Source organism: Rhinopithecus roxellana, chromosome 17, assembly GCF_007565055.1.
Source record: "Rhinopithecus roxellana isolate Shanxi Qingling chromosome 17, ASM756505v1, whole genome shotgun sequence".
NCBI classification, from domain to species: domain Eukaryota; kingdom Metazoa; phylum Chordata; class Mammalia; order Primates; family Cercopithecidae; genus Rhinopithecus; species Rhinopithecus roxellana.
This window is the reverse complement of record NC_044565.1, coordinates 112391960-112417105: the sequence shown is the minus strand read 5'-3', so window position 1 is coordinate 112417105 and position 25146 is coordinate 112391960. Positions and strand designations below refer to the sequence as shown.

At 59.1% G+C, this 25146-nt stretch overlaps 1 protein-coding gene across 3 annotated transcripts in view; it reads left to right on the top strand.

Annotated features, from left to right (window-relative positions):
• The first annotated feature begins 296 nt into the window (after nt 1-296).
• KCNIP3 (potassium voltage-gated channel interacting protein 3) overlaps nt 297-25146 on the top strand; it is a 90905-nt gene continuing 66055 nt past the window's right edge. The window contains exons 1-3 of one of the 3 annotated variants that reach the window (XM_030921597.1): nt 297-412; nt 9289-9357; nt 13567-13732. In XM_030921597.1, the coding sequence (XP_030777457.1) occupies nt 398-412; nt 9289-9357; nt 13567-13732 (250 nt within the window). In that variant the 5' untranslated portion in view covers nt 297-397. The remainder of the gene's footprint in view (nt 413-9288; nt 9358-13566; nt 13733-25146) is intronic. The other 2 variants (XM_030921598.1, XM_010362064.2) reach the window with 2 other exon arrangements.

Here is a 25146-nt window from a genome sequence, read left to right as displayed (position 1 = left end):
ACCAAGAAAGGCGAGGAGCAGAGAAAGAGGCAGATGGCAGAGGAGGCCCAGAGAGATGCTGGTGACAGGGTAGGGGAGAGGCCAGGAGAGCCAGACAGAGGCTCTCGACAGGCTCTGAGAGGCCGGATTAGGGGCCATGGAGAGAGAGAGAGAGAAAGGGAGAGAGGGAGAGAGAAGAGAGAGAGAGAGAGTGAGGGAGGGAGGGAGGAGGCAGAGGGGTGGAGCGATAAAAGCCGGCAGGGAGGAAGGGGTGGGCAGGGGGAGGGCGAGAAGCCGCCGTTGACAATTACGTCTGGGTCCAGGCAAACATGAGGCAGCTGCCAGCCAGCCTGGGCAGTCCTGTCTGCCTCGGCTGTGAAGTGGGGAGGCCTGGCAACAGTTGCCTTCAGCACCCAGGATGCAGCCGGCTAAGGTAGGCGCTGGGAGAGTGGAGTCTTGCTCTGGAGGGGGTAGTGGGGAGGAATGGGGGGTTCTGGGGGTTGCCCTGGACCAGGAAGCATTTTTCTTTGACCCCTGTCCCCTCTTGTTCCACTTTCCTTTGGGGAAAGCGAGCTTTAGGGTGTCGTGGCTGGCGCTGGGGTGTCCTGGCCGGGAGGGTGAACTCCTGGGGCTCCCTTGGGATGGGAGAGGTTTTAAGTGTTTGCGGAAGGGAAGCTGGACAGAGGAGGAGCTTGGGGTCAGCCCACGACTAGTCCTGCTCAGTTAGGCCCCTGGGCCAGGTGCCAGCGTGGCTGACACTGAGCATGGGCCCCACAGCCTTCAGGGTTGGGGGAGGGGTGAGCCTGGGAGGGAGTCTCTTGAGCTTGGAAGTTGGTCAATGGACACATCTTCTAATCAAGCAATCGAGTAATGAATGAGTGCTCACTTCGTTTCAAAGGGCTCGGAGCCCCTGACAAGGACACTCCCCACACATTCCCTCTCAGCGGGGCTGTGGGGAGGTCAGAGAGAGAACCTGAGGAAAATGCCTGGCACAGAGTTCGAGAAACAGTCGAGCAGGGACTGGTGGGGAGCAGGGCGGGGTGAAGAATTAAAGAGGGAACGAGGGAAGGAGAAATAAGTTGCCTTCCAGTCTCTAGGTGACTCTCGGAAGGTCTGGCCTGCTGCCCTGTGAGGTGCCCACACATTCAGGATAGTTCAGGACCAGGTCTGGCTGCTCATAACAGAACGCCCCAAGTAACAGTGGCTGGAACAAGGTTAGCGGGGTTTCTCTCTCATGCAGAAGTCCAGAGGGGCAGCGGAGGGCTGGCTTGGAGGCCACCTGGTCAGCAGCGTCTCAGGCCCGCTCCGTATCACTGCTGAGGTTACCTTAAGGTGCAACGTGGCTGCTGGAGCTCCAGCCAGCACACAGGGGTTCATACTGACATATGGGCAGGAAGGAGAAAGAAAGAAGGACAGAAGGACCCAGAGAGAATCAGGGTCTTGAGTGTAGGAAAGAAGGGATACGGGGTTGGCACCTCAGTGTCTCTGCCCTGAAGAGAGGGCTCCCTGCCTCTTTCACCTGTAAGGACAAGCATTCAAGCATGGGCGGGTGGCTGGCTTGGACCACACTGCCCCCAAACTCCAGGCCGCCCTAGATCTGTCTGCTCCATCTTCCAGGGTGCCAAGAGGATCAACTGAGGTGGTGGCATAAAGCCCTTTGAGCATGGCAACACTGCACATGGAAAATGTGCCTTCTCTCCTGTCACCCTGGCATCGGGGCACACAGTGCGACTGTGCCCACAGGCAGAGACGCATTGAGCGACCCCACATGACCACAGAGATGGGAATTTCCAGAGCCAGGCTGCATACAGATGTGCACACAGCTAGCTCTGACCACCAGCAGAGGACAGTCCTCCCCTCCCTTGCCTTTCCTCTGCTGGTCTTAACTGCCAAAGGTCATTCTGGGAGCTTGGCCACTCCTGCCCCTGCCAGACTGGCAGAGTGGGTGGCCTAAGTCCTGCACTTACCTCTGGTTCTTCCCTCGGCCATTGTGGCCCTACACTGCCCTCCACCCTCCCACAACTGGCTCCTGGGTCCCAGTGAGTCTCGCTGTCCTTATGTCTGCTAGCGGCTTTCCGGTGACTGGCCTGGCCAGGGAGGGGAGTGAGACCCACACCTTCTGGTGCTGGGCCCAGCAGAGACAGTGGTCCTAGGAGAAGCCACCGCTAGGTCTCTCATTAAGATCAATGGGAGATGGTGAAAAGTAACCTTCCTCTGCTGTGGCAGCAGGGACTGTAATCAGAGGTCAGGCTGGGAGGTATTCTGACTCCTCAGGGTCATGGTCAGTGGCTGCCCCCCAGTAACGCCCCATGACTGCCCGGCTCCCCAGCCTTCTCCCCACACTCCCCAGCCATTCACGAATTCTCACCTCACTCCTGGAGGGAGGCAGGGGGGCACTGCCATTCCCATTCTAGACACTGAGGCACAGAGAAAGGGAACAGCTCCAGGACTCCATGAGCTTGATCCCATGAGCTCTTAGGAGAAAGGATTGAAGGACTCGCAGGCTCCACAGGGGCTGCTGTCGCGGTGTTGGGGCTGTGGTGTCTTCACAGCCCAGCACGTGCACCAGGAACCCCTTCTACCTGGCTTCTAGCCTTGTTACAGGGCACTGTGCCAGATGGGCCCTAATTTGCTCCCACATTTCAAAAGATCCCAGGCTGCGCTGGGAAGAAAGGGGCTCTGCCTCAGCTCTCCAGGAAGAGCCCAGGAGAAGGGCAGGGCTGAGGGCCAGGAGCCTTAGGGTGCCAGCGCCCCTCTGGGCCATTGTCTCCTGCATTATCTCCCTGGATTCTCATGCAGCCCAAAAGGCAGCTGTTGGTATCATCCCCACTTCACAGATGGGGAAACAGAGGCCTGCCCCAGACTGCAGGCTACAAAGAGCTGTGGCTGAGATTTGAATCCTGCTCTGTCTTACTCCGGAGCGCAGCAGGTCCCTAGGGCTTGGACGCTGTGGAAGAAGACGCAGGAGGAGAAGGGCATGCTTTTAACCAGATGGCAGAGGAGGGGCCCATCCCAGCCATGGGCCTGACTCCCTGGGCCGGTGGTCTGTTGTGCCCTCTGAGCCCTCTAGGGAGTGCACACAAGCCAGACTCCACCTGGCCACATGCCCTGCAGTAACCACATGACCTGGAGCTAGTTGCTTCCCATTTTTGGGCCGTGGATGCAGAGCTAGGAAGGACAGGGCCCCAGCATTCTAAATTCAGGTTGCCTTGTCTTAAGACTTTCTGCGTGAGGCAGAGAACTGCTCTGCTGACTTAGCAGAGGGGGCTTAGAGCCTACCTGCCCTCCCCAACCCAGCCCTGGGCATCCCAGTGACTTCCAGGAGCAGCCAGTGTGGCTTCTGCAGGGAAGAAGGCACTGTCAGTTCCCAGGGTGAAACAGAAGAGGGGAGAGAAGTTAGCACGTCTTCCCGACCTAGTGCTCGGACCTGGGGCAGCCAGGAGCCTGAGAGTTGGGGGAGGGCACAGTGGGGTGAGCCCCATGCTGCTCCCTGCCCAGGGCTCCCAGCCCCAGCTGACTGGTGTTGCCCTTGAGCAGGTGCATCTGTCATCTGTGATCAGCTGATGCCCTCGAAGGCCACAGAGCAGCCCTGTGGCAGGGAAAGAAGCAAGGGGACCCGCAGAGTTGGGAAAGGAGCAGCTGAGCTGAGACGGGAGGGCAGCGTGGGGGTGGCATGTCCCACACTAGGGTCGGCCCAGCTTCCCCCTCTGATCTGCTACCTCCTCACCTCTCTGCCCAGCATGCCCTCTCCATCAGTCTGGCCGGGCCTGGGCCAGGCTCAGCCAGGAAAAGCAGCTGGTGGTCTTTTCTGACCTCACCTCCCAGCCTGCTCAACGCCCCTTGGCCTTCCCCAACCTTCAGCACGTGGACAGTGGGCAGAGGCCGGGGTAGGCAAGGGGCAAGTCCCCTGCATCCCAGTCCCCTCCTGCCAGTGCCACATGCCCCTGTGCCCAGCTCTGTCGTGGGATCCTCTCTCAAGGTGGGCACTCTGGACAGCCCCACCTCTGCCCCACTGACTCAGGGCAGGGCCCTCCCCTCTCTGGGCCTCAGTCTTCCCATCTGGGTCTGAGAGATGCTCACAGCGTCTGCCAGGCCGTGTGATGAGCAGTGCGGGGTGGGAGGGCAGGGGCCTGGCTGACTCAAGTCGGGGCCACTGCCAGCAGTGCCCCGCATGTGCACACAAATGTCTGTGGGTCTTGCACAGAGCCCAGATCCTCACCGTGCGGGACTGAAGGACCCCAGGCAGGAGACAGGCATGGCCAGGAGGTGTCATGGCTGTGCCTTGGTGGTTGTGAGCCCTGACTCTGCACCAGCAGACCTGGGCTCAGCCCTGGCCCCGTCACGCACCGGCCGTGTGTCCTCTGACAGGTTACTTAGCTCCTCTGTGCCACTGTCTCCCCATTTTCCTGGGGGATGTATGAATATCACAGAACCCCCAGATCAATGTGATCCTTTACCAAGCGGCTTGACCTGGCCCCTGGCACGGAGTGAGGCCTCCATTCATGAAGGGAATGCCTGTGCCATCCCTTCTGGCTGTGGGGGAGAGCCTGGGAAGGCCACCAAGAGGCAATGTGGCCACGGGCAACTCAAGCTCTCCCCTGGGTGAACGTGGCATCCTCGCTGCCGGGCAGCATGGGGAACTTGTCCTTGCCAAGGTGGCAGCCATCAGAGCGGGGGGCACAGCCCGGCTCTCCTGCTCTGGTGCTGTGAGAGGGCTGGGGCGCAGTGCCGTGTGTGGTGTGTGTGTGTGCACAGTGTGCATGTCTGCATCTTCACGGACTCATGGCGACCGCGGCTCCCCCAACAAGGCAAGCTGCCTGGCCCATGTCTGTCTGTGCCCAGGGGTGGGTGTAGAATCCAGGCTCCCCAGAGCTTCCCGATTCCGTACCCCGGGGGCCTGCACGACACAACGCCCACCAGTGCTTCCTGCCATCTGTCCCGAGTGATGGAAATAGAGCCAGTGACAGCAAGCAGTGCCGGGTGGGCCAGTCTGCACTGCAGCAGCCGTGGACAGGGTGGGGGTGGAGAGCCCCACAGCTGAGCAGCCTGGATGTCCCCTGCTGGCCCTGGCCTCAGGGAAACCCTCCCAGAAAGGAAGGGGGTGAGAACAGGGAGACCCCCTTCGTCTTCCAGGCAAGGCCAAGAATTTTCTATTTGGAGGGACAGACACTCTAAACAAATTCTCCAAGCGGCGTTTTCAGATCTACCGAGGAGCTTTATAAGAACAGAGTAGCCCAGGCCTCTCTGCAACAAACAATCCAGCCCCTGGGCAGGCGGATGGTGGGAGCCTCCTCGCGTGATTCTGGTGTGCGGCCGCTGAGACTGGCACATGGGGCTTCCCTGCCAGGCATGCCAGGCTGCGGGCTTGGACAGCCAGACCCTCCCTGGGATCAGAAGGGCGAGCAATACTGACCCTCCCCCGCTGGGGGCTTCGTCACCTCACCTTCCCCTTAACCCTGTGTGGGCATGTTGTCACCCCCATTTTGCAGATGAGGAAACTGAGGCTTGGAGCTGTCAGGTTCTCTGTCAGGGTCACCGAGCTGAGAAGCGAGAGTGTGGGATTCACGTAACTGGTTGGCCACAGACCCCTCCCACTGTCCTCGCTGCTGGACATCACATCCACCTGCCTTTGATCTCCTACCCTGCCCCCCACTAGCCGTGCCCTCTGAGCCCACACCCAGGGGCCCTGGTGGCACATACGAAGCCAATCACTTCTGTTTTGCATCCGTTAAGTCTGCAGACATCTGGGAGGAGTGAGCGATGCATCTTGCCCATGCATGTGCTCCTAGAACAGCACCTCTGGGGAACGGAGCCTGGACACTTTAGCACAGGTTTCCCAGGACCCTGCCTGGCCTCTGGCCGTGCACCCCCACTTCCCACAGGCCATGTGCCCCCCACTCACCTCTGCCACGTCTGCTCTGGACGGCTCTCTGGGAGTTTCTCCGGAGCACAGTTGACGAGAACCATAGAGACTGAACTAGCAGCCCAAGGGTTTCACCTTGGCACGCCCCTGACAGTCTGACTGCATTTTCTCAGTCAGATGGGCCTCCACAGGACAAAGCTGTGCCATGCTGGGCATCGGGCAAGGCGTGGGATGCTGCCCCGTGGGCCACCTGGCCTCTCAGGGGACCTACAGGGTAGGGAGCCACGAGGTAGAATGTCCGGTCCAGGTCCTGGAGGTTTGTTCCAAGTGCGCAGCCTCTGTCTGTGGTGTGGAGGCTCTAGGGGTGATGGTGTGGTGTTTGCAGCAGAGACTGGACCGTGTTCAGGGGGAGAGGAAGGCATGGGGGACAGCCCTGCCTCCTACGTCCCGATAGTGACTGTTTTCTCAGGCACTGGGGAGCCACCGCCCCTCCCTCACTGCCCACATCTAGAGTAGGTCCTATCTCCATAATATCCCCAGCACCCAGCCATGACCTCCGCCTGGCTCAGCCTTCCCCCACTCTCCTGGGCCTGGGCACCGCTCGCCTCCCCCAGGTGGCCCCTGCCTCATCCACCCCCCAACCTGACCTACACATTCCACCAGGCCACCCTTCTGAGGCAGCTCCAACTCCAGCTGCACTTGGGTGGCAGAGAACAGCTGCCGCGGCTGTGCCCTGCCAGGAGGATGGCAGGTCTGAGAACCATTCAGACCGGTGCTGTCCAACAGAGACATGATGCAAGCCACAGATGTCACTTCAAATGTGCCAGTAGGCACAGTAGAGAAAGAAGAAAAAGTTAAATTCTTTTAACCATATGTTTTATTGAACCCAGTGTCAATGATTATGATTTCAACCTGCCATCGATAGAAAGCATTTTTAATGTGCTATTTGATAGTCTAGTAAGTAAATGTTTGGAACCCAGTGTGTGTTTACATGGAGGGCACATCTCAGTGTGGACCAGCCACAGTGTCAGTCTCAGCAGCCTGTGTGGCGAGAGGCCGCCGTCACTCAGACCTGGGGGTTGCCTGGCTGAGTCGAGCAGGCCCTCAGCCTCAGTCACAGAGAGAAATACACACTTCCTGCCTTTACTGTTTTGCTGTATCTGTTGTGACCTGTGCTATTATTTCTTACTATTTTTCTTTAAATTAACTCGTGCGTTGAATTTTAGTGAATCCATTTGAAAGGGAATCTTTACATCAGTACTGTGAGTGGGAAGCCGGCAGCAGGAGTGGAAGGCAACCACCACATTGCCATGAAATAAGGCAGCAGCGATAAACTCCCACCCACGGTCTGCGGCCTGTTGAGGCTCTGAGCTGAAGCCGTGCCCTCCCTCTGTAAAGGGGATGGCAGGGGGGAGCTGGAGAGTGCGATGGCCTGGGGTCTAAGTCATCTCCTGCACCTTGTAGGTGCAGCTCCCCAGTACCGGAGACCTCAGGCCAAAGCCCCTAGGACGCAGCTGACTTGGAACAGGTTGGGTTTACCCCTGTTGAATAACAGGAGAACACGTACCCCAGGGACCCTGGCAAGCTGCGTGAGAGGGGGTGAGCTAGAACCCACTGCAGGATTTGGGGCTCAGTTGGATGCGTTGAGTAATTTTGAGGTTCTAAGGAACCTCAAAAAGTTGGTGTGACCATTAAACAAGATAACCCCTCCAAACAACTAACTCAGCACCAGCACGCAGCAGGGGCATTACCCACGCCATCCCTTTTCTGTCCCTCCCTGGCTCTGCACAGGCCAGGAGGACTTAGAAGGAAGTTGAGGCCTGGTCCTGGCCTGCCTGGCTGGACAGGAGCTACAAATCTCAGCCCCCAGGTGACTGGCAGAGAATGGCCTGCCTGGCCCACCAGCAGCCTCTACCCTTGAGGGAACCTTGTGACCTTTGAGAAGGCTGCAGGTCCCCAGGGCCAGCCTAGGGCCGTTTCTGGGACGCAGCCCTGAGTGTCCACACTGCCAAGTGTGCCACCAGGGACTCTGCCTGAACCCAGGGCCCAGATCTTCTGGCTTCACTGGTCTCTGCCACTCAACCCTGGCCATCCCCTGAAGCTGGTGGACAATGACAGTTCTGTCGCCCGTTAAAATGAGGCCAGCATCGAGCAGGAGTGGGAGGGGAGAGTCCCGGGTGAATTAGGAAGAGCACAGGGGACTTTTGATCATTCGTGAATATTTATTCAGGGCCTTGTGCATTCTGGTGTTTCTAACGCCCTCTTTCTGGGTGCGTGAGTGTATTTTTTGATGGAAATCTTTACTGAGCTCATTGTAGATTCACATGCAGTTGTAGGAGCTCACACAGAGGGCCCGTGTACCCTTTACCCGGTTTCCCCAAAGACAGCACATTGCAAAACTACAACACAATAGCACAACCTGAGTGTCCGCAATGACGCAAACCACCAGCCCTATCCGATTTCCCAGTTCACACGCACTCATTCCCGTGTGCGTTTTTGCTACGATTTCATCACATCTGTAGGTTCAGGCACCCAACAGCACCACCGAGATGCAAAACAGCTCCATCCCCACAAGGCCGCTCCTGCCGCCCTGTGAGAGCCGCACCCCTCCCCTCCTGCCACCTCCCCCATCCTTAACCCCTGGCCCTCTCGTCTGTGCTCCATTTCTGACACTTGGTCGTTTTACAATGTTATATAAATAGAATCACACAGAGCGTGACCTTTCGGATTGACTTTTTCATTTGGCGTCATTCTCTGGAGGTTCACGCAGGTGTGGTGTGCGCCAGCGGTTTGTTTGTTTGACTTGTTCAGGATTCCGTGGTACGGACGCCCTGCAGTTTTTTAATCATTCACCCATCGAAGGGCATTGGGATGGCTCCAGTTTGGGGCCATTCCAGGTAAAGCTGCCATGAACATTTGTGTACAGGTTTTCACTTGAACATAACTTTTCATTTCTCCGGGAGAAATGCCCAAGAGTACCGTGGCCGGGCTCTGTGGGAGCGCATGTCTGGTTTTTTTTTTTTTGAGATGGAGTCTCGCTCTGTCGCCCGGGCTGGAGTGCAGTGGCCGGATCTCAGCTCACTGCAAGCTCCGCCTCCTGGGTTGACGCCATTCTCCTGCCTCAGCCTCCCAAGTAGCTGGGACTACAGGCGCCCGCCACCTCGCCCGACCAGTTTTTTGTATTTTTTAGTAGAGACGGGGTTTCACCGTGTTAGCCAGGATGGTCTCGATCTCCTGACCTCGTGATCCACCCGTCTCGGCCTCCCAAAGTGCTGGGATTACAGGCTTGAGCCACCACGCCCGGCCGCATGTCTGGTTTTTATAGGAAGCTGCCAAACTGTTCTCCAGAGTGGCTAAGGCGTTTTCCCTTTCCACCGGCAAGGCAGGGGTGATTCCGTTTCTCCACATCCTCACCAGCGTTCAGCTGTCATTATCTTTGGTTCCAGCTGTTCGGACAGGCACATGGTGGTGTCTCACGGCGGTCCTCCTCTGCGTTGCCAGAGTGGCTACTGACGGTAACTTCTCCTCCCGCCGCCTTTGCCATCCGCACGTCCCCTCTGGTGAAATGTCTGTGCATGTCTTTCACACTTTCTAACCTGACGGTCTGCTCTTTGACTGTTGAGTTTTGGGGGTGAGGATCTCTGGGGTGCCGGGCTGGGTCACAAGGAAAAGCAGGTCACGTGAGCATCAGGTTTCACTCTCGCAGAGCTGACGCGCTCAAGGGGAGAGACAGAAAATGCAGCAGAAAACACAGTAGTAGGATCGGTTCACAGTCCACCAGGGCTGGGTGCTGTGAAGAAGGGCTGAGATGGAGGCACACGGGGGAGGGTGGCCTAGGTAGTCAGGCAGGGGCTCTCCCTGAGTGAGGCCTTGAACGCCCAGGGCAGAAGCGTCCAATGCTGGGAGCAGCAGGTGCCAAGGCAGTGGTGTGGGAGCAGACTTGTAGGGGCATGGTGGGGCTGTCAGGGCTTGGCAGGGAGGCTCTGGGGCTGCCAGCAGGGTTGGGGCATCTAATTCATGTTCCATCTCATCACTGCCCCAGCTTCTCTCCCAGCACCAAGGCACCGTGGGGTGAGGGACCATGGGGCCGCCTCTGAGGACACCCCCCCCCTTCCATGCTGTGAGCCTCCCAAGCCAGCCGGAGGGTGCCTGGGCTGCTATTTAACATTCCCTGACAGCTCAGTCAGACCCTCTTCCAGACAGACAAGTGTCAAATATTCATGAGGATGACCCGGTCACCCTCCCTCCTCCAGCCTCCCCGACAGCCTGACGGGCCCCAGCGCTTCCCAAGCTCGGCTGCTGGGGTCTCCCTGCCCTCCCCTCCCCCTTCTCCTCAGAACCCACCCCTGACTCACACAGGGGGTGGCCGTCCCAGGCCCGCCTCACAAAGGCGGGGGTGGCCATCACGGGCCTGCCTTATGGGGTTCCCAGGTAGGATTCTGGCCCCTCAGCCAGATGGAGGAGCCTGGCCTGGACCCCCCCACTACGCCACCCAGACTCTCTCCACAGAGAGAAAAGACACGCGGGGGCCCCTCACCCAGGAGGGCATCACAGCACTCCCCAACGGTACTTTTGGAAGGCTGTTGATGTGCCTAAGGGGCTTCAGAACACATCCAGCTCCAGAGAGCGCCCCAGGGACCCAGGCCGAGAAACAGTGTCAGCAGCAAAGCCCGTGGTCAAGCCCCTGTGAACACTGGAATCAGAAGACTATACGTATAGCGTGGCCCCGGCACGTCCCAAACTCAGGGAATTCGTTTCTTCATCTGCAAAATGGGGATCGATCATGTTACCGACCACAGGGGGTTGTAGTGACGAGATTACTTTCAGCTCAGTGTCAACATCCACTTGGGAGGTGCTCGGCCTGCCCTTTGGGCTCAGCCAGCCTTCCTGGGAGGACAGAGCCCTGTGAGCTAGAACCCAGGACACCCATGGGATCTCCCACACGAGCTGGGCCTGGGGCTTCAAGACAGAATCCCTGTGACTAACCCTGGGCACTGAGAAGCAGCCTTGCCCGCCAAGCCAGTGCTGTTCTGAGATGGGCTGCAGACGGGGCTGGGCGTCTCAGTGAAGAGCTCCTGCCAGGGGTTCCCAGGCTGCCTCAGTTTCTTCTGATGTCCTCTGCTCACCCCCCGTGCAGAGCCTGTGGCAAAGAATTTGTGATGTAATGAAGCACCCGCTGCCCCTCTCTCCCCTACTCCCCTCCTTAACCAAAATAAAGACTCCCAAGTAACATCTTGAATAATGGAGAAGCCGCGTCTCTGACCCAGCCTGACAGGACGTGTGTGTGTATATGTATGTGTGTGCACATGTGCACATGAGCATGTGTACGTGTGTGTGATACGCATGTGTGCTTGTGTGTGCGTGTGTGCATACAAGCATGTGTACGTGTGTGCATATATATATGTGTGCATGTGTGTGTGCATGCATGCATGTGAGCATGTGTACACCTGTGCATGCGTATGTGTGTGTGCTTGTGTGTGTGCATGCGTGCATGTGAGCATGTGTACACCTGTGCGTGCATAGCATGTGCATGTAGGGAGCTTCCCTCAGCACCCCAGGCACCCATCCACTCCCAGCTCTCCCCCTCTTTCTGCTCCATCAGCATGGTCAGTGCCTCTTCTTGCTGCAGCTCTGGGCACCACTGAACCCCCTCATTGTTTGGTGAGCCTCGGAGAAGGGGAAGGACGTGCAGGAGTTGTTGCCAAGGGTGTGTCGGAGGAAGGGTGGATGATGACTGTGAGCTGGAGGACTGGTAGTCGGGACCTAGCTGAGGAAGGCCCAAAAGCCAGGATAAGGGAACTGGACATCTCCCGGCCTAGGGGACCACTTCACTAAACTGAATAGTGGGCCGGCTGTCCATCCCAAAAGTGGATGGGCCTCAGGGGACCATGAGCCAGTGAAGTACCCGGAGAATCCTCCCTCAACTGGAGCCTGCAGTGTGCAGAGACCAGTGGGGGTCCCAGGCCCATGCCTCAGGAGAGGGGCCAGCCCTGGCAGCAGCAGCAGAGCCCCGTCACTGGGCTCTGTGTGGACGGGCATGGCCAGGGCCGGTGTCCGGCGCCGCTCTCTGATCTCGCCTGCTTTCCAGGACTGGCTCTCTGTGCTTCCCTGCAGGCTGTGACTGGCCCGGGTTCCCTGCTGCCAATTCTCCCAGTTCATACCAGCCGGAGTCAGTCTCTGGCCCTTGCACCTGAGAGTCCAGCTAGCACAGGGCTGTCTTGCGGGGCTGCATCTGTCTAAGCTGCTTGACAACCCCGCCCATCTGTTATTTACTTTGAACAACCAAATATTTTTCAGGACTGTGCAAAGGTAGCACACACGAGAGCCTGTGACCTGGGAAGGGCACGGCCAACCCACCCCCTGAGGGACCCTCTTCACTGGCCAATGAGCCCAACCGCTCAGAACCCATGTGCATATGGGGGTGGCGCCAGTGCCACAGCTGGAGCTCAGGCAGTGCGTCACAGACAGAATGGGCATGAGCGCCGCTGGTGGGCTGTGGTCCAATTGGCCAGGCCACACCTGTCCCCCTGTCACCCCGAGCAGGAGGGGACAGCACAAAGGCAGCAAACTCGATCCAGCAGGTGCACAGAGGTGTAGCCAGTGGCAGCCAGCCTGCCATGCACCTCCTTCCTCCGGGCCTCACGGGCCAGCCGCCGGCATGGGAACTGAGCATGGTGGACAGTTTGGATGTCAGGATTGGGGGGCCTGAAATACGTGGTAGGAGAGCAAATCTTGCTGCCCTGGGGCCTCCACCATGACCCCAGGCCATTCTTTTCCTATCCATACTGACTCAGGCTCATGGCCTGCTGCCTCTTTTTTTTTTTTTTTTTTTTTTTTTTTTGAGGCAGAGTCTGGCTCTGTTGGCCAGGCAGGAATGCAGTGGCACAATCTCAGCTCACTGCAACTTCCATCTCCCGGGTTCAAGCAATTCTCCTGCCTCAGCCTCCTGAGTAGCTGGGATTACAGGCGCACGCCACCACGTCTGGCTAATTCTTGTATTTTTGGTAGAGACAGGGTTTCATCATGCTGGCCAGGCTGGTCTCGAACTCCTGACCTCAGGTGATCCCCCCCCACCTCGGCCTCCTAAAGTGCTAGGATTACAGGCGTGAACCACCGCGCCGGCTGGTCCACAGCCTCTTCATGACCACCCACGGCTCGCTCCTCCCAACACTCTCCCGTCCATAGCTGGAGCCATTTCTTCAGATCCCTGCCAGTCTCAGTGGTGGGTTCCATCAGCGCAGCCCTCCTGGGGTCACCACCCAGCCTTTCATTCACTCTCAGCTTGCCTCAACATGAAAACTCAGGCAGAGCAGTGGCCCTGCTTGGGGAGTGAGAGAGCTGGGCCTGGCTGTGTGACCCTGTACAGATCCACTTGCCTCTCTGGTCTTCAGGCAGGCGAGGGATTGGGACCGTGATTTCTAAGGGGCCGCCCAGCTCTGGCAACCTGGTCTGTGCCAAGGGGGAACCCAATGAGCAAGTCTGGGATCACTGCTGACAACCCCTCCCTGCACCCCTGTCTTCCCGCCTTCCAGGGGTCCTGTCTTACAACATACCCAGGTTGTAGAGTGAAAGGAGCCTGCCCGCACTAGGCATGCAGCCCTGGAAGGAGAACTCTTGGTGGTGTTCAGGCTGGCCTCACCTAGGATATCAGGGCAGCTGGGGACCATCCAGGGGTCCTCCTTCTGAGCAGAGGCTCAGGGCTGCTCTGCCTGTTCCTACTGCAGGAGGTGACAAAGGCATCGGACGGCAGCCTCCTGGGGGACCTCGGGCACACGCCACTTAGCAAGAAGGAGGGTGTCAAGTGGCAGAGGCCAAGGCTCAGCCGCCAGGCTTTGATGAGATGCTGCCTGGTCAAGTGGATCCTGTCCAGCACAGCCCCACAGGGTTCAGGTAGGGCCAGGATGGGCTGTGGTTGAGGGTGGGGGTGGGGAGATCTGTTCTGAGCACTGTCCTTTCTGAGGGCTCAAAGGCCAGCCTGGGACCCCAGCCTGGGCCACTCCGCCCCTGTCTCTGTCGAAGGTGTGTTTTCATTCTCTCACACCCTTCCCCATTCACTGAGTGCCTGCTTCACACAGGCCACTGAGCTCCCAGTGGGACCCACAGAGCATGGGTATGGAGAGCTGGGACCACACTGGGGTTTTCCTGTTGGCTAGGAAGACAGAGCCAGGCTGCAGAGTCCAACACACCAGGCTCCACCCTGCCCACTGCTCACGCCCTGAGTAAGCCGGGGCACCTCCTTCCTAAGCCCTCCGTGAGAAGGCAGGCTGGAACCTGTCCACAGGACACATTTGAAGAAGGGAAATAATGTGTGCAGTGCCTGGTGATGAGGAGGCCCCACCCTCAGCCCCTCCTTGGTCCTGTTCAGTGCACCCCAAGGATTGGTGCTGGCTCTTTGTCTTGGCCTGCATTCTGGTGCGTTAACGAGAGAACTGGCAGAAATCCCTGCCCTGGGCTTGCCGTGGGTGATATTTGGTGCTTGCCGGGTGTGGCAGGGCCACAATCTCACACACACATGCAGACACTTCCCACTCACACCTGTGCACACACGCCAGTGCCTCTACCACACATGAGCTTGCACACTCACCACGCACACATAGGTAGGCATACCATACACACTTGCGTACTCACATACACACCACATGCAGGCACACACCATGCACACTCGGGATCACACAGGTGAGCATGGTGCATATGAGAGTCTGCCTCTGACTTTAAGGAAAAGATGCAGACTTGCCTTTGACAGCTGCCTCTGGTTTGCTGTCTTGGACCCTCTCTAGCTATGTGATTTCCAGGAAACCTTGGTCCCCTGACCAGGGAATGGGCACAATAGTGGTCCCAGCCTCCCAGGCTTGATGGGGGTCATGCATAGAGGTGATCACCTGAGGGGTCTGGGCAAACAGCAGGCACAGTGGCTGACAGCCACAGCCAGAGGTCCACGCCTGTGCACAAAGGGACTGGCTGCTGCACACCAGATCCCCGTCCTTTACCCACAAACACCACTCCATGTTGCTGCCAGCACAATTCCAGCCCCCTCCCTTTTGCCACCACCACCTCTGCTTCCCCACAGAGCCCCTACCCATCTATGATGCTGTCACCTTGGCTGACACTTGTTCCCAACCCCTTTCCATGGAAGCGCTGGCACTTGTGAAGGCATGGGTGAGGTCCACGTGCACCCCAACTTCTCGGGGATGGGGGCGATAGGTTTTGCAGGTGGCAGAAACTTGATGAGTTCACTAAAAGCACATGCGCATAGCTCGACCGGGAAGGACCACCTTCAGAGCACTGTCCGTTCTGCATCAGAATGAAAATGCGTCTGTTCTGCCTTAGGGTGGGGACGAGAGCATGGTGGCCATTGCATGTGCTAGGGGCTCAGGTCCACTCTGACGGGCACAGCTTCATGTCGTGCGAGACTCAGATTTCCTCCACTTCAGTCTTCCGGGGCTTTCTTGGTGGCAATGAGTATTTAAGGAGTGCTGCAGTGGAACCCTCCCTCCATCCCTCAGGTCCTGCAGATGCTCTGCCTCATCCTCCCATCTCTGTCTCTGGCAGGCAGAGGTGACTCCGGACGGTCTGGGGTTGGTGTGCATCCTTTGCCAAAGCTTTCTGCACACCCGTGACAGCAGCAGCTGTTCTGAGAGGGGTGGACGGGGACGTAGGCGAGACAGGGGCTGGCTTGGTGTGTTCAAGTCAGGGCTGGGGGGGGCCATCCCTGCATGGCCCCCCTTACCTCAGGGCAGCTTCCTAGAGGGCAGGGCCTTTTCACACCCAGCTGTCAGGACACGTTTGCTGAACAACTTGTCAATGACACACAGGCGACAGGGCCAGGCACCAGCGATGGGTTCGTTCCCATGTGTGGACGTGTTTACCAGACCTTGGGCAGGCACTGGGAGCAGATGCGAATGACACATCCAAGCCTATTTGATTGTGCAAGGGAGCAGTGTGAAGCTCATCTCTCTGATTTGCCAAAGCATCCACGGCAGCTCGGGGAGGTCACATGACTCAGCAGATGGCACAAGAAGTGGGGGTTGGGTTGGCGGAGGGGGCGGGCCCAGAGCTCCACCGTGCCCACCTGATGAGCGTCTTTGGTGGGAGCTGAGGGAGGAGGGGGCCCAGGGACCTCACAGATGGAGGAGCCAGGACTCCGATGTGACCTTCGTCTCCCTTGGCCATAGCTCCCAAGTCTCCTATCTTCAGTCCAAACATGTCCCGCGTGTGTCCCGCAAGGAGGGCGGGCTGGTGCGGTCACACTGAGGGCTTTGTGCGCGTGTGAAGGGCTGTGCCATGTGCGGACGGGGCATCCCCGCTCTTTGGGAGCCTGCACAGGCTCTGGGTGCAAAGAGCAATGGGGCCCATTCAGTGTAGCCCCGCGGCACGCTCTGTGAGGCCCAGCACGGTGTCCTGAGCCCTGGGGTCCTGTGGGAGGCGGATGGCCCAGACACTGTGCCCTCGTACTGGGGTTTTTCCATTCAGCGGAAGTGGGGCCAGAGACACAAGGCGGGAACAGCTGGGAGTGAAAGCCAAGACCCAGCTTGGGCGAGGTAGAACGTTGGCAAGGAGTGGGCAGGAACCAGGGGCCTGGAGACACTGGACAAGGGCTGGAGCATCTGTGACTGGGCCCTGACTGGCCCCTCCTGGGTGTGAAGACCCCAGGATGGAGTCAGGAGGTGGCCAACAGCGGGGCCTCTAAGACGGGGGCCCAGGAGACTCAGAGCACAGGCAGCCGGGCCCCACTCTACCCAGGAGATGCCCCCCATCCTCAGCCTACAAGCTCCTTGGACCCTCCTCCATTATCCGAAAGCTGGGACTCTGGCCTGCCCTGCGTGTCTCCCCTGCATCTGAAGTCCCTCCCTGCAGGACGCCTCTCCAGAGGCATGGCCAATGCCACAACAGGACAGACCTGTTTCTCAAGTCCGCTGCCCACAAGGGCTGTGGGACTTGGGTTTCTTCAACTGGAATAATAATGTCACCCACAAATAACCTGGGGTCCCGGCTGCAGACGACTGAAACCGGGCCGGCGGGTTTAAGCGGAGGCATCGGCTCCAGGCCTCAGGAAGTTCACAGAAACTCGGAGGACCAGAGAACGATGTCTGAATGGGATGAAGCCAGGCCCCACCTACCGCCTTGGGAGATGCCTGGCATCCTGGACCGCTCTGGCAGGAACGCTCTAGCAGCTGCTGCACCCTTCTGTGTGACACGGCGCAGCCATTTCTCATACACACAAAAACACACACGCACACACACAAGCACACACACGGACACACACGCACACACACATGTGCGTGCACACACAAAAGCACACACACGCACACACATATACACACGTGCACACACAACCACACACATGCACACACAAGCACACACATGAACACACAAAGCACACACTGCACACACATACACACGTGCACACACAAAGCACACACGTGCACACACATACACACGTACACACACATGCACACTCATGCAGACACACAGCACACACATGCACACACAAGCACACACGTGCACACACATGCACACACAAAGCACACACATGCACACACATACATACACACAGAGCACACACATACACACGCACACACACATGCACACACACACGCACACACACAAGCACACACACGCACACACGACCACACACGAGCAGACACACACATGCACACACACGAGTACACATACACACATGCACACACACAAGCACACACATGCACACACAAAGCACACATGCACACACATACACACGCACACAAGTGCACACACACGAGCAGACACGCACACGCACACACATGCACACACACGCGCACACACACGCGCGCACGTACACACACGCATGCACATGCCCCTCCCCCAGAGAGAAGACCCACATCCTCCTCAGCCGCCTGTGCGTCCCAGGGAGACGCTCATTCTCCCCGGGGTTCAAGGGCAACCCCACGTAAAATCATCACCACCACCAGTGCTCCTGGGAAAAAGGGGTAGCAGAAAGATATGGGACCAAAGGGTGAATTAACTCGTCTCTAATACGTAAAGATCTATAAACATAATTTTCATGTATTTGAACATACAAGATACAATTGATGTCATGAGGGATCGAGATCCATGACATCAAAGTGAGATGTCAGATCGGTGCAAATTGTCAAGGGTTTCTGAAAATTAACCCCTTTCCATGGGGTTGTAGTATGACGTCTGTGGCCATCTTTAATCCACCACAAGGGCCTTGGCTGAGTCCTTGGTGGAGTGATCCAAACCCCCATTCCTGAAGGATCTGAGTCGGTGGTGGGCCTGCCTCAGTGGGGTTGCTGGAAGCCCCCACTGACTTTCATCACTGTAGCTGGCAGTGTTGCTGGCTCCCTGGAGAATTCACTGGATTTGAGGTAGAGTCCTCCCTGCTTCCCTTGATAACAGGGTCATTTGCTGACTGATGGCCCTTGATGCCAGTTGGTCTGAGTGGTGTGAGGGACCCAGCATGGCCAAGCGGCCGTCCCCGCTTGCAGTTCAGCAGAGCCCATGCTGCCTCCTGCTGGGGACACATTGTCCCACGGGAACCTAAAGCCTCTAATCCAGAGCCTGGAGTATTGGAGAGGAGCAGCAGAGGTGCGGTGAGCTGGCCTGGATGAGGGAGGGGCCTTTGCGCGTTTTCCCGGTCACCGGGCTTGCTCTTCTGATGAGAGGAGAGGCAGCACATCCAGCAGGGTCACCGGCGCCGGACAGAGCAGCCCTGGAACCCGCAGCTGGTGCCAGAGCCAGTCTTCAGTGGGTCTCGTCACTGTTCCGTGAGGCCGGCTGCTTCTGGCGTGGGCACAGGACGGGGACAGGAGCCTGTGAACCCTGGCCTTTGACCACACTGCTCTGCTCCGCGGTGAAACTAGTCTGTTGCTCAGGATCTATGGCGCGGGGGTACCATGATGGGGGGAGGTGCTGGCAGCACCAGGGCAGGCCAGAGGGAAGGCCACACCCAGAGTGACCGTCACTCCCCTGAGGATAATGGGAGCCCCGGAGGGATGGCAGGGACGCAGAGCGGCTGACCTGCCACCTGGTGGCCGGCTGGGCGCTGAACGGCAGCTGCAGCCTGATCAGCCCAGGGAGAAGTTCTTTCATTGAACCCACGGTGTTTGGTTCTCAAGCAAACGCCAGAGGGGCCAGTAACAGAGGCTGTGAGGTGCACAGAGGGGACCCCTAGTCCACCTGATCGTCCAATCGTCCAGCGCCTCCTTGGCCCTAGCGCCCCTCGGAGGGCACCTGTGAGGCACTTGCTGTCCCACTCTGGGTGGTTCCTCCCCAGGCCTCCCAGCCCTTACTCCCCCGACCCTGCCCCTCCACCTCCCTGACCCCTGAACTAATGGTTAGCAGCCATCCATGATCAATGTAAACCTGTACCTCGGGCCCTCTCTTCTTCAGACAATGTGGGCAACACACGTACCAGGAAGATGTCCCTTCTCCACGTCCTTCGCCTAGGTGGGCCTCAGTGTCACCTAGAGTTGGTGCCAACATTTCTTGCAGCTCTGTCTATAAGTCACCTCTGAATGTTTTTCCTCCTCAAACGGCCTTGGAGACCGTGGGGGTTGGACGGGCGGTGGGGAAAGTGGCAATGCAGTAGATACTGTGGGAGTCGCAGCCCCCGCAGGTACAGCCTCCCTGCGCCCTCCAGACCCACCCTGCCTCAGGCCCCGTCCACAGCACCTGGGCATGACGACAGAGCACTGTGTGCACATGTAGATACCAGTGGGGCTGGGTGAGAGGTTGATACTTGGCTCCTGGTGGGCAGTTCGGGGCTCATGGCCACCTGGTTGGTCTGTCTCTGTCTCTCCCACCATCAGGCGGTCCACCCCCACAGCAGCCCAGCCGTTGGCAGTTAGCTGAATGCCAACAGGAGAGATCTTTGGCATTGCTCAAAACCCGACAGACCACAGATTGCCCCTCTGGGGGCCTGCCATGGCCCCGCAGAGCGTCCCAACTTGCCTTAGACTCATCCTGTGTCATTAAATGTGCTGGGTCATTAGGCCCAAGGGGCAGCACTGCTTGTACTTGGCCTGCACCTGCGGCACAGCCTCTGAGCGGCACATTTAACTGCAGTGCACAGAAGGCCCACCGGGCACTGCACCTTCCTTTATGGGCAGGGGTGCGAGGCGCAGCAGCTCCTCTTTCCCTCTGCAAGGGATCCCTTGGCTTGCCTGAACTTGCATGTAACAGAAACCCCAAGTAACAGTGGCTTGGTCAAGATAGGTGCATCAGCTTCTATATGGGAAATATGGAGCAAGGCAGTGGCTGGCACTAGTTTGGCAGCTGGGGGACGTCAGTGTCAATGTCTTTGGTTCTTCTACCATTTCCCTCACTGTGGCAAGGTGGTTGCTTTGCAGCCCACACAGCCTCATTTCAGGCAACAGAAAGGAGAACCCAGGTGGAAGGGGAGAGTGGTGGTCCCCATGTCAGGAAGGCAGCACTCACAGAAGTCTCTGGTAGACGCATGCTTCCATCCCACTGGCCGGAGCTAAGCTGCCCTCTCTGCGAGGAAGGCAGGGGAATGGTGGAATTTTCAGCTGGGCGCATTTCCATCTCCAACCGCATCTGAACCCTGTTGGTGAAACTCAGAAAGAATGAATACAGAACAGGCATTCTCAGCCACGTGTAGCTTGCAGGGTTGTTTTGATGACTGAAGGCACTCACTGGCACCCAGAAAGACCTTAGCAAGCTGCCTGGCTGTTATCGCTTTTATTTATTGCTAGGTGGAGGGCAGGGGGTTGGTCAGCTCCAGTCATGAATTTGGCTCTCCCTTCTCCTCCTCAGCAGCGGAACCCCTTCCCACTTCCCCTTCTGCATTTTAGAGAGGCACAGCGGGGCTGAGGGATGAGGCCAGTGGATGGAGGTCAGAGGTCAAGAGACAGCCTAAGGCTAGGGCCCTACCTATGCCCCCGTTCTGCTCAGGGCCCCAGGCCCCGAGCCTCCTAGGCAGGGGACTGTGTGGGAGCAGGCTGCTCCCTTTCTGGCTGCAGAGAAGCCCTGGAGCCTGGGTGAGGCCCCTCTGCAGTGAGCTCACAGCCTCAGCTGATAATCACACCAGCGTCACCTCCTCAGCTGGTGCTGGGCGCTCAGGAGCGATGCCCCATCCCCACGCCTCCCAGCCCAAGAAGCCGCAGGGGCCCCTCTGCCTCCAGGAACAGTGAGCTCCGGGGGCCTGGAGGCTGAGGCCAGGCACCAGGTGAAGGGGCAGCCCTAGGGCAGGGGCAGGGGCTACTTGAGGAGGCCGACCCAAGGCAGGGGGGCTGAGGGCGCTCTGGCTGCCCCGGGGCTCTGGGCTGAAAGGCTGGGAAAGCCAGAGGCAGGGACAGAGAGTAGAGGAGAGAAGGACAGGCCCGGAGAGCCCAAGACCCTGGGAACAAGCCGAGACCAGGAGGAGAGACACTGTGTTTGAGACAGAGATAGACAGACAGACCAGGAGAGGGAAGTCCTGGAGAAAGAAAGGTGCTGAGTGTCAGGCTGAGGAGAGGCTGGCAGAGAATTTTGGGGAGCAGGCTTGTGGGGGCACCGTCTGCACAGTGGCAGGCAGGGCAGAGCTGAGGGCAAGAGCCGGGTGGATCAAGCCAGGCCTAAGGATGGCAGGGTGCGGCCCCGGCCCGAGGCTACAGGAGTGCCAGCATGGCTGTGGAAAGCACCTGGCAGGCACCATCAGCATCGTCCTCCGCTTCGTCTCTGGGAGCCTGGCTCGAGGTGAGGGCTGCTTTGGTGGGGCTGGGACAGGGCTGCAGAAAGGGCAGCTTTGGGCCAAGGACTGGGCCTGCCTCGTCTGGAGGTGACGGGGGCAGGGGTGGGCAGTGGCCCGGGGAGCGGGACCACAAAGAACTGCAGTCTCTGCAGCCCAAGGGACAGTGAATGCCAAGCCTGGGATCCACAGCTCATGGGCTCGGGGAGGGAGAGCAGACGGGGAGGGGCCGGCTTCTCCGTGGAGTATACACACTCAGGCCCAGCCTGGGCTGGGAGGGAGTGGGGCGGCTCTCAGGCCAGCCCTCCTCCTGTGCACACCGACTCCACTGCCCAGGCCCTCCTCACTGGAGACCGTCTCTTCTTCCATCAAAGGCGGAAGTGGTGTCTGTGATGAGGATTAACAAAAATGGGCAAGTGTGTATTGAGACCACAATATAGAAAGTTCTCAATGAATGACAGCCACCTCCCAAAACCTATGAAACCCAAGCAACCTGGAGGCCTTGGCAGGGATGTAGGGGGCTCCCCGAGTCTGTGCTTGTGGGCCCAGGCCCATGGGAGGCCCTGGAGGTGGGTGATCCACAGCCAGCCAGTCCCACTCCCAGCTTCGGCTCTACCTCCTCAGCCTGTGCCCGGGGCTGAGCAGGACCAAGACCAAGGCTCGGCCTTGGGGACTACGAAGCAGGCACAGGGGTGGTGTCCTGCATGGGGGGACCTGGCATTTGCTGGGAAGGACACGGGGGAAGGGTTGATATCAGGAGCTTCAGATCCTGAAAGGAGTGACCATCAGCCGCTTGGAGTGCTGAGCAAGGCTGTGGGGAAGTGGAGGAAAGCAGGCTAAAGAAGTCAAGTGATTTCCAAAGAGAGATAAAATCAAGTCCTTAAAACAAAGATGAGCTGGCGTAGACATGTGACGCGTACATCCCAGGCCCTGGTGCTGCCAGCTGCCTATGCTGCCCCATGCTGAGAGGTCACCTGCAGCTGCCGGCAGGACTGGGCTGCCACAGCCTCTCCAGGGACGAGGGGCTCGTCCGCCCATGTTGTCCCTGCCTTGTCCTGAGTGCTCGCACAGAGCCTGGCACACGAAATACCTGTCGAATTCATGCATGACATTTTGAGAAGCATGCAAATGTAAGATTGAGCATACACTCACGCATCCCCAAACCGGCAGAATAACAGAGGCTTGGAGAGCAGTAGAGTAGCACAGAGTCTGCAGGAGGAAGGCGGACCCTGCCGTGCAGAGGCTGTGTGGAGTGGGGGGTTCAGTCTAACCCCAGGTGGCAAGTTGGGTGGCTCTGGGTAGCGACTCGGAGAGCCCAGGGCTCCTGGGCCTTTCAGGTTTTCAAAAGACAGGGGAATACTGTGGCTGCGTGTGCTGTCCCTTCGCAGCGCCTCAGGCTCCTGAGCCTTCCCTTCCTCAGGAAGCTTTTTTGAGGAAGGAGGAACTTTGAAGATAGTGGACCCTGGGCTGCTTCTGTGTGAGGTGAGGCACGGGCGGGCCAGGCCCAGGGGGAAAGGACTGTGCCCAGGGTCACTGAGCCACTGGGCACGAGCCTCTAAGCTGGGCGCTCCTCCTAGCTCCTCCTGGCTGATGATCCCGAGCATCCCTCCTGCCCGCCCTTGGCCTGGCTCCTCATCTTTGCTGGGGGGGCTACGGTGACAGTGCCTCCTGCGCTGGCCCCAGAGGGCCAGTTTATTGCCATGGTGTTGCCATAAGCAAGAGTCTGTATTGCCGAGAGCTCCGGGTGCCTGTGTCATGCCTTTGTCCTGCCTCACAGGCGCTCAGGCTCCTGGTGCTCCCTCTGGCTCCCTCCGCTACGCCATCTGTCTCAGTCCATGTTCCCTTGTCATCCTTGGGGAGAGTGAGACATAAGCCTCGTACCGGATTAGGAGGCCAGGAGGGCTGTTCCCAACGTGGCCACTGAGCCCCAGCTCAGAACAAGGGAAGGAGGGCAAGAGCAGCGGGTGAGCCTCTGCCCAGGACCCCAGGTGCCTCTCCTGAAACCGAGGGCTGGGGCTTGCTGGTCGTCCTCTGAGCTCCTCCCAGCTCTGGCGATACCGGTTCTGGGATCCTCAGCAAGCTGGGGAGGTGCTCTCTGGGAGCCGGGGTGAGGAGCCTGAGAGCCGGCTGGGTGTGGACCCGGAGGTGCAGCGGAGAATGAGGTGGGAGCCGCTGAAAACACCACTGCCTGCTGCCAAGGTGTGGAACCACGTGGAGGGAGCCTGAGGCGCTGCAGCCTCTGACCCTTGGTCCACTCGCTGGGGCCGCCGCTCTTCCCTGCCATTTGCATTCAATTTTCTGCAGATCCTGTGGTCGCTTTTCAGGTGTCAGCAAGTAGTCAGGGAATCCCTTCCAACCTGGCACCCTCCTTTGCTTCCGGACTCCCTCCTGCACTCACGGCAGCCTGGTGGGGTCAGGGAGGAGGAGGCAGGGTGTGGGGAGCTGTGGGCGGGTCCCGGAGTCTCTATGCCCTTCCCAGGCCTGCCCAAGGTCGCCACCCCTCAGCCGCCCCTGCCACCCCTCAGCCTGTCTCCCAGGTGCTGAGCCTGCTCCTCTCCAGTGGTCCTTCTTGTGGGGAGGATGGGACTTTGAAGACGGATTTCCCGGGAGCACCTCCTCCGGCTCCATCATGGCCTCTGGGTGGGTGCCCAGTTCACTGTCCTCACCCTGGCAGCCGCCGGCCAGTGTAGCCACAGTCACCACCCGACCTCCTCCAGGGGTAGATCAGACCCAACTGGCCCTGCATCCCCCAGACTCCAGGGGCACATTCAGATCACCACGGGCTTCTCAGAAGTCCCTGAATTGGAGGGAGGAGGGGACTGAAGCCCCCCAGGGTGGGAGAAGAAGGAAAAACCTCCAGCACTCCACCCAGCCTTCCCTAGGCCCTGTCCTCCCCGCCCCCCAGCCTCTCCTCCCCACCCCCCAGCCTCTCCTCCCCACCCCCCCAGCCTTCCCTAAGCTCTGTCCTCCCCACCCCCCAGCCTCTCCTCCCCACCCCCCCAGCCTTTCCTAGGCCCTGTCCTCCCTGCCCCCCAGCCTCTCCTCCCCACCCCCCCAGCCTTCCCTAGGCCCTGTCCTCCCCGCCCCCCAGCCTCTCCTCCCCGCCCCCCCAGCCTCTCCTCCCCACCCCCCCAGCCTTTCCTAGGCCCTGTCCTCCCCACCCCCCAGCCTCTCCTCCCCACCCCCCCCAGCCTCTCCTCCCCACCCCCACCCAGCCTTTCCTAGACCCTGTCCTCCCCACCCCCCAGTCTCTCCTCCCCGCCCCCCCAGCCTCTCCTCCCCATGTCCCCAGCCTTCCCTAAGCCCTGTCCTCCCCACCCCCCAGCCTTCCCTAAGCCCTGTCCTCCCCACCCCCCAGCCTCTCCTCCCCATGTCCCCAGCCTTCCCTAAGCCCTGTCCTCCCCACCCCCCAGCCTCTCCTCCCCATGTCCCCAGCCTTCCCTAAGCCCTGTCCTCCCCTCCCCCCAGCCTCTCCTCCCCATGTCCCCAGCCTTCCCTAAGCCCTGTCCTCCCCACCCCCCAGCCTCTCCTCCCCATGTCCCCAGCCTTCCCTAAGCCCTGTCCTCCCCACTCCCCCAGCCTTCCCTAAGCCCTGTCCTCCCCACCCCCCAGCCTC